The 15350-nt window shown below is 40.4% G+C and overlaps 1 protein-coding gene across 1 annotated transcript in view; it reads right to left on the bottom strand.

The window, feature by feature from the left end:
- Nucleotides 1–1481: 1481 nt before the first annotated feature.
- The window catches only part of LOC132765229 (von Willebrand factor A domain-containing protein 7-like), a 32351-nt gene continuing 18482 nt past the window's right edge, over nucleotides 1482–15350 (bottom strand). The window contains exons 12-18 of the mRNA XM_067463314.1: nucleotides 14142–14311; nucleotides 12342–12456; nucleotides 8303–8507; nucleotides 6273–6354; nucleotides 4996–5219; nucleotides 2197–2301; nucleotides 1482–1624 (exon numbers count right to left, since the gene is read on the bottom strand). Coding sequence (XP_067319415.1) covers nucleotides 1612–1624; nucleotides 2197–2301; nucleotides 4996–5219; nucleotides 6273–6354; nucleotides 8303–8507; nucleotides 12342–12456; nucleotides 14142–14311 — 914 coding nt within the window. The 3' untranslated portion in view covers nucleotides 1482–1611. The remainder of the gene's footprint in view (nucleotides 1625–2196; nucleotides 2302–4995; nucleotides 5220–6272; nucleotides 6355–8302; nucleotides 8508–12341; nucleotides 12457–14141; nucleotides 14312–15350) is intronic.

A 15350-nucleotide genomic window follows, 5' to 3' on the forward strand; every position in this document is an offset into this window, starting at 1 on the left:
GTTACATAGCAAAGTGCTGTAACTTTTAAAAAGTAGCTCTCCAAGTTGTGTGTTTATATTTCTCAGCAAGTGGCAAAAGTGTAACAGTGCCATTTTTTGTATCAGGTAGCTTGTAATATAGCAGTAGTAATTTTATTGATTAGCCCTTAGGCCATATCACAATACGAAACAGAGCAACAAGGCCTGACAAGACCTGATCACACTCCACGTAGAAAGTTAAAATAAGACACTTATAATAATACAGTAAATACATATGATAAGACATGATAAAACTGATAAACTGATCAAGCTGTGTATATACATCATATTTCATTATCACCCCTACAATTTACCCCAAGCTTGTAATATAGTTACTTGTATCAACTTATTTGTAAAGTTTTAGCATAGTTATACACTTGTAGAAGTTATTTATTTATACATTTATTTTTGACAAGTTGTGTGTGTGTGTGTGTATATATATATATATATATGTGTATATATATATATATATATATATATGTATGTATATATATATATATATATATATATATATATATATACTTCGTTTATATACCGCTTTTCTTAGCCCTTAGGCGACTCAAAGTGGTTAACAACAGCAAAATTCAATGCTAAACATCATAAAAACAATTAAGGGACAGTTAAAACAGTAGCATAATAAACAATTAAGCATCAATATTACAAATCATTAGCGTCTCATCAATAGAATCAAAATCCAATCTCATCATCCGTTATTCCGTGTTCCTATGTTAATTACACTGCCTAATCAAATGCCTGCTCGAACAACCAGGTCTTCACTTTCCTCCGAAATGCCAATAGGGAGGGGACAATCTAATATCTGTAGGAAGGGCATTCCACACCTGAGGGGCCACCACTGAGAAGGCCCTTTCTCTCATCCCCGCCAGGTGTGCCTGTGATGCAGGCGAGACTGAGAGCAGGGCCTCCCCAGATGATCTTAATGTCCTAGCTGGTTCATAGGAGGAGAGGCGTTCGGAAATGTAAGTTGGGCCAGAACCATTTAGGGCTTTATAGGCTAATGCCAGCACTTTGAATTGTGCCCGGTAGCAAACCGGCAGCCAGTGGAGCTGGCGCAACAGAGGAGTTGTATGCTCCCTGAGTATATATTTGTATATATTTGTGTGTGTGAGTATATATTTGTGTGTGTTTGTACACACACACACACACAACAAACAGTGTAGGTTGACAATGAGATAACAATGGCATTTAATTTCAAAAGTAATGTAACAAAGTATAACCAAAATGATGGATGGAGGGAGGAAACTAATAATGTTCAAAGACATGCTGGAAACAAGACAGTGGATTCCTGATGAGGAAGACTGTACTCCTTCAAATGGAAATTTTATTAGAGCATATATATATATATATATATATATATATATATATAATGTTAGGAACGATTTCAGAAACTGCAAACATATATAATATAATGTCAATGGCTTCAAATAGACACATGCTTTCTGAAACTGTGCAATCGAGACAGCAGGCATTCATAGTGGTTTTGGTTCTTGATAGCCGCTCCTTCCCAGATCAAATGGCACCAATAAATCTATAAAAACCCCTCATAGTTTGCTGGCTGCATTCATGTAACACAGTTCAGCTCTCAGGACTGAGAAGGAGAGATAAAAAGAGAGAAACAGAATCTATTTGAAAAATCATATACTGATTTTTTAAAAAATAGTCAACTTGGAAGTTCAATTGAAAGAGTGGCTTCATGTGATGATGCATTGCTATAAATTCTACATATAAATTATTTACATTCTTAATATGCCTTTATGTAAAACAAGTTCCTGATCCACTTTTGGCAGTTGGTAGTATGTTAATCAGCTTCTTCATTACCTTTAAAAAATTTCATTACTAGCTAGACTTTTCCATCTACACTGATGATTTAATGCAGTTCAAAGCTAGCTTCAAATTGTGGTGGCCAGGTAACAAAAACATGGGAAAGGTCCTAATGCACATCAGTGGTCTGTGGTTTGTGTCAAACTGGATATCCTATATCATTATTCACACAGTGAAACCACTTTATTTAAGTGGCTTTGGCTTAGCACAGTGAGTTAAACCACCAGACTGCAGAAAATCTTGCCAATTGAAATGTTGAAGCCTGGACTGGGGTGAGCTCCTACCATAAGCCCCAGCTTCTGCTCACCTAGTAGATTTTTTCTAAGTTGCATAACTCACCTGGCTGCTGTTGGGAGGGTTGTATTATAATCCACGGTGAATGCTTCTGCATTCCCTCGCCCATCAATGATCAGGACATCTGCCCTAGGAGCACAACAGGTCGACCTACAACAGTGGAGGAAGCACAAGCGAGATATAAACTGAGAAATTGGAGAAAGAAGGCTAAGGACATGAAATCTACTGGAAATAAAATTCTAATAGAGAAATCCATATACACATGTCGTTCAGTCTCTTGAAAGAGATGGATTTCTTTTAGATGGAAATTGTGTGTTTTATGTAGCCCATATTTGCGGGCTTGACTTTTGTTGATTTGATGTTTCATGGATTTGATTAAAAAACTAATTCTGGGAATCTCTTGGCCCTCCAATGCACCTTTATGGTCCACTTCTGCTTGTAAGTTGACCATAGGATCACACTAGAGGACTTAGAGTTTCTCAGAGAAAACACTTTTCCAACAGAGGTTGACCACAGAATCATGCTTGAGGGATGTAGAGATTCACAGACTTTTCCAACAGAAATTGACCACAGAATCATGCTTGAGGGATGTAGAGATTCACAGATAAGTGTTCTCTTAGGTTAAAAAAAATTGGCAAATTTTTTGCTGTAGTCCTATGCCTTTAACCTCCAGGGCCGGGCTTTAGCACAGCAGATTAACTTTCAGAGGCAGTAAATCTTGTCAACTGAAAGGTTGACAGTTCAAAGGATACACTATTCCACCAGATACACTATTCCATTTACCTATCTCACCTAGGGTTACATGATTTTATCCCTGTATTTGACCCAACCCACTGTGTTCAAATCTTTGTTTTTAACTATTTTATTTTATTTCATATCTTGTGTTTACCCCATTGTATTACATTTTATTGTTTGTATTTTATTTGAGTTATTACCTGTTGTATGTATTTTAGTTTGCTTTATTGTAATTGTTAAGCTTGGTCTCATGTTAGCCACCCCAAGTCCCTGTGGGGAGATGGTGGCAGAGTATAAATAAAGATATTATTATTATTATTATTATTATTATTATTATTATTATAAAAAACACCGGGACTGTGGCGCAAGCACTGGAACTGTGGCGCAGCTTTCTGAGTGTCAGCTGCATTAAGATCACTTCTGACCACAAGGTCATGAGTTCGAAGCCAGTCCAGGCCAGAGTGAGCTTCCAACCAATTGTGTAGCTTGTTGTTGACCTTTGCAACCCGAAAGAGAGTTGCATCTGTCAAGTAGAAAAACCTATGTGTGGGGAGGCTAATTTAACAAAGTTTATGAGGCCATAAAAAAGACTCCAGCAAAAGCACTCCAGCAAAAGCATGCAGGGAATGTGGAAGTACTTCATCAGTGTCAGAGATGGACAATGAAAGCGACAGCTCCCCTGGCGGCCAGAAAAAAGTTAAATAGTCTCTGACTGTTTGTCTATATCTGTTGTGTGTCTTTGGCATTGAATGTTTGCCATATATGTGTACATTGTAATCTGCCCTGAGTCCCCTGCGGGATGAGAAGGGCGGAATATAAATACTGTAAATAAATAAATTATTATAATTATTATAATTATTATTATTAAACCTGGGTCAGGGTGAGCTCCTAGCCTTTAGCTCAGTTTCTGCCTAACTAGCAGTTTCAAAAATAGCAATGTGAGTACATAAATAGATACCATTTAAGTGAGAAAGTATTTAAGGCACCCATAAGGAAATGCCAGAAAAAGCCAGCGATTCTATCAAGGAGGAAGTTTACAAACAAAGCTCTTCGGCAGGGAAAGTGGAGTGACAGTACACACACACTCCACCCTGTGGCTGGAACCGAACACAGCCTCCAAGATGCCGAAGATGGGAAAGCCTACATATACCTCTATATATGTACAGTTGTCTGTCTTGTTAGTGTATAATGGCATTGAATGTTTGCCGTATATGTGTTCTGTGATCTGCTCTGAGTCCCCTTTGGGGTCAGAAGGGCAAAATATAAATAAACAAATAAAGTGAGCTGACTGTAATAGATTGTGACATTTTTAATGAATCTTTCTAGAGCATAAATCAGTTTTTAAAAAGATACTAATATGTTTACTATATGTAAAATGGTGTCTGTGATGCATATAGTTATATAAATATATGCATCTACTATAGATTTGGGCAGTTTGACTGCAGTGAGGAGTCCATCCAGCCCTTGTTCACTAAATGATTCATTTCAATGGTTCTAGGCATGTCTCTATGTTACAGTAAGCCATTGTTTGTTTGTCTTAGCCATTTTATTTATGGCCAAAGCCATGAAAGGCATGACAGGCAATCAAATAAATTATAGCTTATGCTCCTCATTTTCATTTCCCCCCTATTTACCCTATTTTTTGAAATTATGATACATTGGCAGATAGAGGAGGAAAATGCCAGGGATAAATCATGATTGTATGAATGGATGTTACAAGAAACTATGGCTTAAACAACTCTGAATATGAAAATGACCAACAAGCCATAGGTTTAGGTTGTGCATTGTAGCCTTAATAAACCATGGTTTGCTATCAGAAGCCTGCTTATATATCACAATAAACAAGACTATATCAACAAATCACATCATAGCTTGTGGTAGTACGTGGCTGGATCTACACTGCCATCTAATGCAGTTTCAGAATGCAGATTAACAGCATTGAAGTGGATTATATGAGTCTACACTGCCATATAATCCAGTTCAACACAGTTAATCTGCATTCCGAAACTATATTAGATAGAAGTGTAGACCCAGTCTGTGAATGCAGTTATTACTCCAGCTATTCATCCCATACTGTCAGTTGATTCTCAAAAGCATAGAGGTACGAACTTATAGTCGCAGATGACATCCTTGTCGCCGTCAGTCCCTGCTGAATGGCAAGACACACCAGTGGGATTTGGGTTGACTTTAACATTGACATCACTGTGATCATCCTTAACAGAAAAGGTCATGCGCCAAATTTGCCGAAAGCACTCTGGTTGGTCCTGGCTGTCTTCTGCACATGGCATCCTGAGCTGCGTTAGGGTGTAGCCTGGTGGAGTTATGTCAGTTTCCTGCAGGATGCAACAAATTGGTCAGTGGAACCAAACACATGGGTGGTTTAATAATAATAATAATAATAATAATAATAATCTTTATTTGTACCCCGCCACCATCTCCCCCAACGGGGACTCGGTGCGGCTTACATGAGGTCAAGCCCAAACAACAAATTACAATAAAATAAAATATAAATTACAATAAAATAATAGTCACGTAACTGAAAAAAAATCCTTTAAGAAAAGTGCTAAAACATTTTTTTATATTTATGCTTGTCAATTGCTGTTTCCATTTATGGGTACTTCATGAATGAGAGACCTCCAAGTCACCACATCATCAACAGCCTGGCTCTGGTCCTGCAAACTCAGGGCTTCCTTCATTGAGTCTACTGAGTCCATCTAGGAAGTCACTCCTGTCACTATCAGCCAGCATGCCAATGACTTAAGTCAAGAAATGGTTTTCTAAGTTCTACAGAGACACTTGTTGAACACATCAGCAAGCGAGAGTCCAAAAGTGGCAGGCTAAAACCCAGAACCTCATTCAGTGGCTGATACCAAATGAGAGACTCCTTCCTGGGCACACAGAAAATTGGGCGACTTGGAAGGCACCGAACAGACTGCACTCTGGCACCACAAGATGCAGAGTCAACCTTATGAAATGGGGCCACAAAGTGGAGTCCATGACATGCGAGTGTGGAGAAGAGCAAACCACAGACCACATATTACAATGCAGTCTGAGCCCTGCCACGTGCACAAGGAGGACCTTTTTTCAGCAACACCAGAGGCACTCCAAGTGGCCAGCTACTGGTCAAAGGACATTTAGTATAATGCCGAATTTTTAACTTGTTTGTGTTTTTAAATACATTACAACTGTACCCTCAATTCACTTCTAACACAATAAAAAATAAACAATGGGAAACTCTTCTGAATAAATCTTGTAAGGAAAACTCTTTGATAGCTTCACCTTAGAGTCAGCTGAGGCCAGAATCAACTTAAAGTCACACAACAATAGAATAAAGAAAATTAACAATTTGCAGCAGCTGTGAATAGTTAACAAGAAGTCAGACTCACCATGGCTGTCTCAGTGATCACAGCGATGGGCAACTTCAGGTAGTTCTGGGCCGTAAAGCTCTCAGCTGTGAAAGTTGCAATGCTGGAAGAAGGTTCAAAGTTTATTCTGAATTGTGTGTGTTCTCAAATGTGTTTCCCCCCTGTAACCTTAACCCTAGCCAATGAGGAAGGTTAACTACATTTGTCATTTATAAAGATGTTGGAGTTGGAATCAGAGTTGGACAATGGAAAACGAGGGGCTGCAGTCAAAGGCTTGGCTTACTGACTATCTGTTGCACCCCAGGCCTGAAGCCACCAATACCATAGCATCACACAAGTGTACAGAGTAGAAGCAAACAGTTTATTGCAAAAACACAGAAAAGATATATGGTAAAAAAGGAGGAATAATGAAATAAGGTGCAGAATCCAAAAAGCCAGCAATCAATTGTCTCTTATAAACTGAAAAGCAATACAGTCCAAACATAGCCCGAAAATACAAAGGCAGCTTAAGTCCATAAGCTAAACTTGAACAAGAATACAAAACAAGAACATGGAGAACTCCCAGAATATTAAAATCCAAAACTAAGACTTGAATGTAAGAACTAGAGAACCCAGACCTAGCTGTACTTGAAAGCCATGTTGCCTGAACTGAAAGCAAAATGCCCAGTAGCTTCTAAGAAACAGACATGAAAGTGTTATGTCTGCCCCAGAATTTCCGATTCCCATGAAGCTGTGTTAATCTACAAAGCTCACTATCTGCTCTAATCTGCAAAGCATGCAGATCTGTATACCATGCAGCTGTGGACAAGTCTACATAGGGACCACCAAACGCAGCATTGCCCAAACACGAATCAAGGAACATGAAAGGCACCACTGACTAATTCAACCAGAGAAATCAGCCATAGCAGAGCACCAGATGAAGCAACCTGGACAGAGCATATTATTTGAGAACACAGAAATGCTGGACCACTCTCACAACCACCATGTCAGGCTACACAGAGAAGCCATTGAAATCCACAAGCATGTGGACAATTTCAACAGAAAGGAGGAAACCACGAATATGAACAAAATCTGGCTACCAATATTAAAAAAAACTCTAAAATTACAACAGCAAAAAAACAGAGAGGGAACAATCAGGGACAGCTAATCACCTCTCAACAAAAGATTCCCTCAGGCACTGATAAGCTACACCAAAAAACTGCCAGGCCATCAAATGCTAGTCAAAGTGGTCAGTTGAAACATTCACACCTAGCTCCAAGAGACAAGAGCTCTTTGTCCCACCCTGTTCATTCCACAGATATATAAACCCATTTTCCTAGTTCCAACAGATCTCACTACCTCTGAGGATGCTTGCCATAGATGCAGGTTAAACGTCAGGAGAGAATGCCTCTAGAACATGGCCATATAGCCCAAAAAAACCTACAACAACCCAGTGATTCCGGCCATGAAAGCCTTCGACAATACATGCTGCCTTGTTTAGGTCAGTACTGTCATGTGAAGAGTTTCTCATCAATTGGTCTTATCTAGAGAGGATGAATCTAACTCCTGTGAGTGGCCTTGAGATTCAGAAGCAATTACATTCTTAGACCCTGCATTTGAATGAATCCCGGGAAAGCCCACAATCCCGTCTGATTCTAAGTTATCAGTGAACCGATTGGCCCCTGGCTGCTGAACTATAATACCATCTCAAGTACACCACCACCTTCGTCATATTAGTTTGTCCATTTTGCAGCTTTACCATAATGCCTTACAGAAAAGCTCAATCATTAATGCCTTATCACCACTGATACATTTTTATTAAATTCACCAAATTTCATTTCATGCACAAAGGATCTGTAAGATGGTGGTACCATCACCACTGCCATCCTGCCAAGGTGAACATATGAAGCCTCTTTTCCAGGGCATTTTGCACCTATCAGAACCACTCCTAGTATCGAGACTTTTGCCCCTGCCCAAATAGGCTTTCATAACACATTCTGCTCTCTAACCAAATTGATATTCCAGTCCCAGAGCACCCAGCAGTCTTGAGCTTCAACAGGAGTCCTTCTTACCTGGAGACAAACTTGTTCTGTCCTACAGGTGCTTCGAAGGTTGCAGTGAGGGTGATATTCTGCCCTGTCCTTAGAAAACTGCTTTTTGGTGAGAAGCTTCTCAGGAAACTATGGTCATCCCAGACCTTGAAAGAGAATGAGGCTGGTGTCCCATCATTCACCACCACGACAGAGAGCGTCAGGATCTCACCAGGGGACATTGTGCCTGCAAGGAACAGAGAAATGTGTCCACAAGATGGTATCAAGGTTGATGTGGGCAGATTTGGTGGGTCTGGGGACCAGTGTTCACCCCAGTCACCACCTCAGGTTGCACCTAGGATTCCACTGGATTCATCCATGGTCCCTTCCTAGAACTAGAAGACCTAAAGATGGTAGTGCACGTGCTAGTCACTTCATGGTTTGACTTCAGCAATGTACTGTACATTGGGTTACCTCTGTACCAAGTTCAGAAACTCCAGTACTATGATGCTGGAGACCAGGATCCAAATCTCAACTTGCCCATAGAAACACACTGGGTGACTTTGGGTAAATCACACTCTCTTAGTCTCATAAGTACAAGCCAGCTTATTCAAAGGAACATCTGGGAGCAAGCATATTACATCTTTACTGAAATCACTTCGCTAGCTCTGTATTCGTTTCCAGTACTTTGAAGCCCTACATGGCTTGAGTCCAGGTTACCTATAGGATTGCTTCCTTCCATATATTCCAGCCCATACACTCAGATCCTCTGAGGGACATGTCGTATTTCAACCATCCACAACCCAGTTGACAACTGTCACCCAGAGGACTTTTTAAATTGTTTGCCTTTGCCAGAGAGAGCTGACAACTCAACGAGATGTCAAAATTAAAGACACAACTAAGGACTTATTCCTTTTGGCAGGTCTTCCCACACAATTTAAACAATCAATATTAACTTTGCATTTCATTACTACTGAGTTAAAATATATACTCAAGTACAGCAGAGGCAATAATTCAATGGTTTAAACAATTCAACAATTAAATAAACATTCAATTAAAATCTAAACCAAGTTAAAAGCAATCAAAACATAAACATTATGACTTACAGCTATAAAATCACATTATCCACAATCAAGGTCAGTTCATTCCAGTGATCGTTACACATAGATCCAAATCCATCTATTTCACCGCATTCGTTACCAAAGGCTTGATCCCAAAACCATGTTTTCACCTTTTTTTGAAGGTCAGGAGGGAAGGGGATGATCTAATATTGCCGGGGAGAGAGTTCCACAGCCAAGGAGCCACTACTAAAAAGGCCCTGTCTCTCGTTCCCATCAAAACTGCCTGCAAAGGAGGTGGGACTGAGAGCAGGGCCTCTCTAGATGATCCCAATCTCTGAGATGATTCATAAGGGGAGATAAATTCGGACAGGTAAGCTGGGCCAGAACCATTTAGGGCTTTATAGGCTAAAGCCAGCACTGGTATTATGTTTTATCTGTGTGTTTAACTATGTTGTATCCTGCCTCGAGCTGTGATAAGAGTTGAGTAATAAAAAAAATCGTAATAATGATAGTGACAATGATTTATATGGTACCAAAGTGTTGTACGTCATTATTCCTGTTAACTGTTGTCATGGCTACCCCGCATCTGTATGCTTGTCCGCAGGCATGTAGCTGGGGGGGGGGGGCTTTGGGGGCTTCAGCCCCCCCCCCCCCCGAAATTCTCATGGTGGTCTGCGAAAAGGCCTTACTGGTACATTATTTAAACTGTTATGTTTATTCATATCATGATCTGATCACCATGCTCAACATATCCCATATGCATTGGGGTAACGATACAAAAGGTTTGCTAGGGTAGATCCTCTTTCACTTAGACTGCTTGTCCACAATGTCCTGTCTCATGTACAGAGGAAGAACTGTTGGGAGCTACAGACAATGTGGTCGCTGTTGCCCATTTTTGGTTAAAAGATATTTAGAAGCTTTTGCTCCTTCGATTTTTATCAGTTTTATACTAATTTATGCAATGCTTTTGATACGAAATAAAAATAAATGTCGACTTCAACTTATGGAAACCCCCAGAATTAGTGACATCTAAGCCACACTATCATCATCAGCTCTGCTCAGATCTTGCCATGGTTTTCTTGACTACATCTATCCATCTTTCCCTTTTTTTCCTCACTGCCATCCACCTTGCCAAGCTTTGTTGTCTTTTCTAGTGAGCTCTGGCTTCTCGTGATAATTGCCACAGTACAGCAATCTCAGTTTAGCGATCTTCTCTTGTTGGGATAGTTCAGGCTTGATTTACTTTACGACCCATTTATTTGTCTTTTTAGCTGTGTGCTGGATCCAAAGTGCTTTCATTATTTGGTACTGAAAATATTATTTGGGGACGGTGTGCTTCTGTCGACACAGTAGCAGTTGTTATCCTAAATACATATTACTGTAGGGGACATGAGGTTTTGGTTTTTATTCCAGCAATTAAATACCTCATTAAACAGTTTATAAAGTCAGTGATTATGCAAAGCCTTGCTCATATTCCCAATATACCCCATCTAGCACTAAAACTAAACACTAACCCTCCCACTCCCCCATAAACTCTTTAACTATAAATGCCATCATAGAATAATTTTAAAAGATAAATAACAACTACAATTGGACTTCTCAAAGCCAACCAAAGCAAACCGAGACTACAGTTGTAATGTATTTTAAAAACACGAAGTTTTCTTTTTAGAAACTGGGCATTATATTAAATGTCCTTTGACCAGTAGCTGGCCACTTGGAGTGCCTCTGGTGTTGCTATAAGAAGGTCCTCCATTGTGCATGTGGCAGGGCTCAGACTGCATTGTAATAGGTGGTCTGTGGTTTGCTCTTTTCCACACTCGCATGTCGTGGACTCCACTTTGTGGCCCCATTTCTTAAGGTTGGCTCTGCATCTTGTGGTGCCAGAGTGCAGTCTGTTGAGTGCCTTCCAAGTCATCCAGTTTTCTATGTACCCAGGGGGAAGTCTCTCATTTGGTATCAGCCATGGCTTGAGGTTCCGGGTTTTAGCCTGCCACTTTTGGACTCTCACTTGCTGAGGTGTTCCTGCGAGTATCTCTGTAGAGCTTAGAAAATTATTTCTTGATTTAAGGCATTGGCCTGCTGGCTGATATCTGAACAGGGGATGGGCCAGAGATGTCATTGCCTTTCATTATTGGCTTTACTTCCTGGCAGATTTCAGGTGGTGCAATACCAGCTAAACAGTATAATTTCTACAGGGGTGTAGGGTGTAGACATCTTGTGATAATGCATCATGTCTCATTAAGAGCCATATCTACTGTTTCAGCGTGGTGAGATGTGTTCCACACTGGGCATGCATGCTCAGAGTAGCAAAGCACAAGGGCAGATGTCTTCACTGTGTCTGTTTGTGATCCCCAGGTTGTGCCAGTCAGCTTTCGTATGATATTGTTTCTAGCACCCAGAAGTGACCAGAAGCCATATGATGAAAATATGGTTATCATCCTGCTTATTCTTTATCTTAAAACCATCTCTATTTCAACCTTGCAATCTAATTATATATATTGGTACTTAATTTTCAAAACCTCCAAGCACTTTTACATTTTATGAACAGAACAAATGGTTTCTATTTTTTTAAGAAAAGTGTTTCGGACTTTCATCAGACATTTCTGGCAATTCCAGAATTCCTGTAATCCAGATTTCATATAATGTAATAATAACTTAGAATTCCAATTGTTTTTTGAGTGGAAATTCCATTAAGAATAAAGTTGGATCTCATTGTGCTTTGGTTTTAAAAATCTCTTCTATTGGACTCTCTATCTGTCTCCAGTTTCCTTTATCACATGTCCATCCAAATGATGAAAAGGATCTTGATGTATTTCACATTTTCATCATAGCTTTTTAGCATCTTTGACAATTTAGCTGGGGTCAAATCTTATTGGTACACCCTTTTGTCCACATTCTCTTGAAAGGCAAAAGCAAAGGACAGGAGGTGCCAGTGGTATATGTAGCTCTGTTGAGGATGGTTATTGCAGTGGAACCAGAAAGGTCATACTGGTGTATTCTACCACATAAGGGATACTCACCTTTTTGGCCTGGTAAGGGCAAGACTTCCACAGACTCTGTGCGGATGGGGCTACTGCTAACTCTGGAAAAAGGATGGTTATTTGGAGACAGGCCTTCCACCTTCAGCAGAGACATCTGAAAAAGAAAGGAGAAGCATGAAGAAGGTAATGCTGACCTTCTTTTAGGCTGAGATCACTTTTGTCAGTTTTCAGAGACTCTCTCGAATGCTTTGACACCAAGCAGGAGAAACTGTGATTATTACTGCACATGTAATTTTATGGCTGACATTAGCCCTATCTATCAATCTATTTATCTATCAATCATAAAAGTGAAAATATGTATGTATGTATGTATGAAGGCAGGTTAGACCACACCTGGAATATTGTGTCCAATTCTGGGCACCACAATTCAAGAGAGATATTGACAAACTGGAATGTGTCCAGAGGAGGGCGACTAAAATGATCCAGGGTATGGAGAACAAGCCCTATGAGGAGCGGCTTAAGGAGCTGGGCATGTTTAGCCTGAAGAAGAGAAGGATGAGAGGAGATATGATAGCCATGGATAAATATGTGAGAGGAAGCCACAGGGAGGAGGGAGCAAGGGCTTGTTCTCCAGACCCTTGATCATTTTAGTTGCCCTCCTCTGGACCTCTTGTAGTTTTTTTTTTAAATTGTTTGTAAAAAATTCAAAAATTCCTCAAAAATTAGTGGATGAGTGTAATACTCTGAAACTTGTTGAGATAACTGTGGAAAATGATACGATTATAGCAAGTTTCATCACAATAACTTTAAAAATGAGGGAGAAATGACCCCTGAAGTTTCCGCACTTGCTCAATTACTTAACAAAAAAAGTAACAAAAAAATTCATTACTTCGTTAGAGTTACAATTATTTTTAGGTCCACAATTTCAGAAACACCCTAAAAATGATTTGCCCCCCTCCCAAATTTTGTAATAAGTATTGAAACATTTTTTTCATTGATTGCACAGGCCTAGTATGTATATATCTAACAGCCTTATCACACGGGGCAATTGAAGTGGGGTTGCCTTTGAAGACAGCTCGGAAGCTTCAACTAGTCCAACGCTCGGCAGCCATGATACTAACAGGAGCGGGACGCAGGGAGCATACAACCCCCCTGTTGCGCTAACTCCACTGGCTGCCAACTTGCTACCGGGCTCAATTCAAAGTGCTGGTGTTGACCTTTAAAGCCGGCCCAAGCTACCTTTCCGACCGCATCTCGGCCTATGAACCCAACAGAACTTTGAGATCTTCCGGGGAGGCCCTGCTCTCGATCCCGCCAGCTTCACAAGCACGCCTGGCGCGGACGAGAGACAGGGCCTTCTCGGTGGTGGCTCCCCGGCCGTGGAACGCCCTTCCCACAGATATTAGATTAGCACCATCTCTAATGGTCTTCCGCAAAAAAGTAAACTCCTGGTTATTTGTGCAGGCGTTCGAATAATTAGTGCAAAGACTGGTAATGACATAGGAATGAACAATGGATGACGAATCTGGATCATGTTTTTAGTGACGAGACACCAGTGAATGGTTATCGTAGTAATTGTGTATTAATTGTATATTAGATTAGGTTGTTAACTGCTTTATATTGGTGTTTGAATTCTGCTGTGTTCTGTGTCTTGTGAACTGCTGTGAGTCGCCTTCGGGCTGAGAACAGCGGTATAGAAGCAAAGTAAGTAAGTAAATAAATAAATAAGTGTCCTAGGATGCTTCTGCCCCAGTTTGCCCATGGAGTCCCACGTGACTTCTGGTGGAGCTGCGTGGGCAAAGTGGGGCGGCAGCATGGCGAGAAGGAAAATATACATACCGATGCATCAAAAGGAATGGTGGTAATGGCCAAGACGTTGCCCAGAGCATCTGAGGTTTGGTTTAAGGGGACTGACCGAGCAGTTCCTTGATCAGAAACAGAGACGAGGCGGTTGACCCTAACTCCTTTGGCATCCCCCAGCATCTTCAAGGAAACAGCATAGTTTGATCCTAGAAAAGATGGTGGTATTTAGAACAAAAGTCATGACAAAGGTGGGATTCCAGGAGCTTTAGGTTCACAAATGATTTCTTTTCCTTTTTTAGTTTTTATTGAGGAATATAGAGATACAGAAACAGAGAAAGAAAACCAAAACAATATTAGGAACAAAGTTTTTCATGATATATAAAACTAAACTACTACAATAGCTATCATATGGTAACTATATCTCATGCAATCACCCTCACAAAAGCAAAACCACACTAAGAAACACATTCTTAACATACAAAAAAGCCAATGGGATTTTGGCATACCTGAATAGGAGCCTAGTGTCTAGATCCAGGGAAGTCATGCTACCCTCTATTCTGCCTTGGTCAGACAACACCTGGAATACTGTGTCCAATTCTTGGCATCACAATTGAAGGGAGATGTTGACAAGCTGAAATGTGTCCAGAGAAGGGTGACTAAAATGATCAAGAGTCTGGAGAAAAAGCCCCATGAGGAGCGGCTTAAAGAGCTTGGCATGATTAGCCTGAAAAGAGAAGGCTGAGAGGAGACATGACGAGGGCCATGTATAAATATGTGAGGTTACATCATAGGGATGTTTGCAGCATTGTGATGTAACACTCTGAATTTATTGTTGTTCCATGTTCAAGCAAATCAACATGAATAACACCATCTGTATCCCAGAACACTGTTGCCATGATTTTTCCACCTGAGGGCTGTGTCTTGAATGTCTGTTTCTGGGGTGAGTCTTTCTGTTAATATTCGTAAACTGATGCTTCGTCTCCGGGTTGTAATGGTGTACCCACGTTTCGTCTCCCGTCACAATTGAATGGAGAAAAGCATCACTATTTTCGTAACGCGAGAGGAGTTCCTGGTAAATTTCAAGTCTGTGCGTTTTCATTTCAGGCATCAGCATCCTGGGTACCCATCATGCACAGATCTTCTGATAGCCAAGCAAAGCAATAATGGGACCCATACGTTCTTGTGAAATGCCGATTATGCTTGAAATTTCTCTCTGAGTGATACGACGATTGTCCTGACTCAATC

Source organism: Anolis sagrei, chromosome 2, assembly GCF_037176765.1.
Source record: "Anolis sagrei isolate rAnoSag1 chromosome 2, rAnoSag1.mat, whole genome shotgun sequence".
Lineage (NCBI taxonomy): Eukaryota > Metazoa > Chordata > Lepidosauria > Squamata > Dactyloidae > Anolis > Anolis sagrei.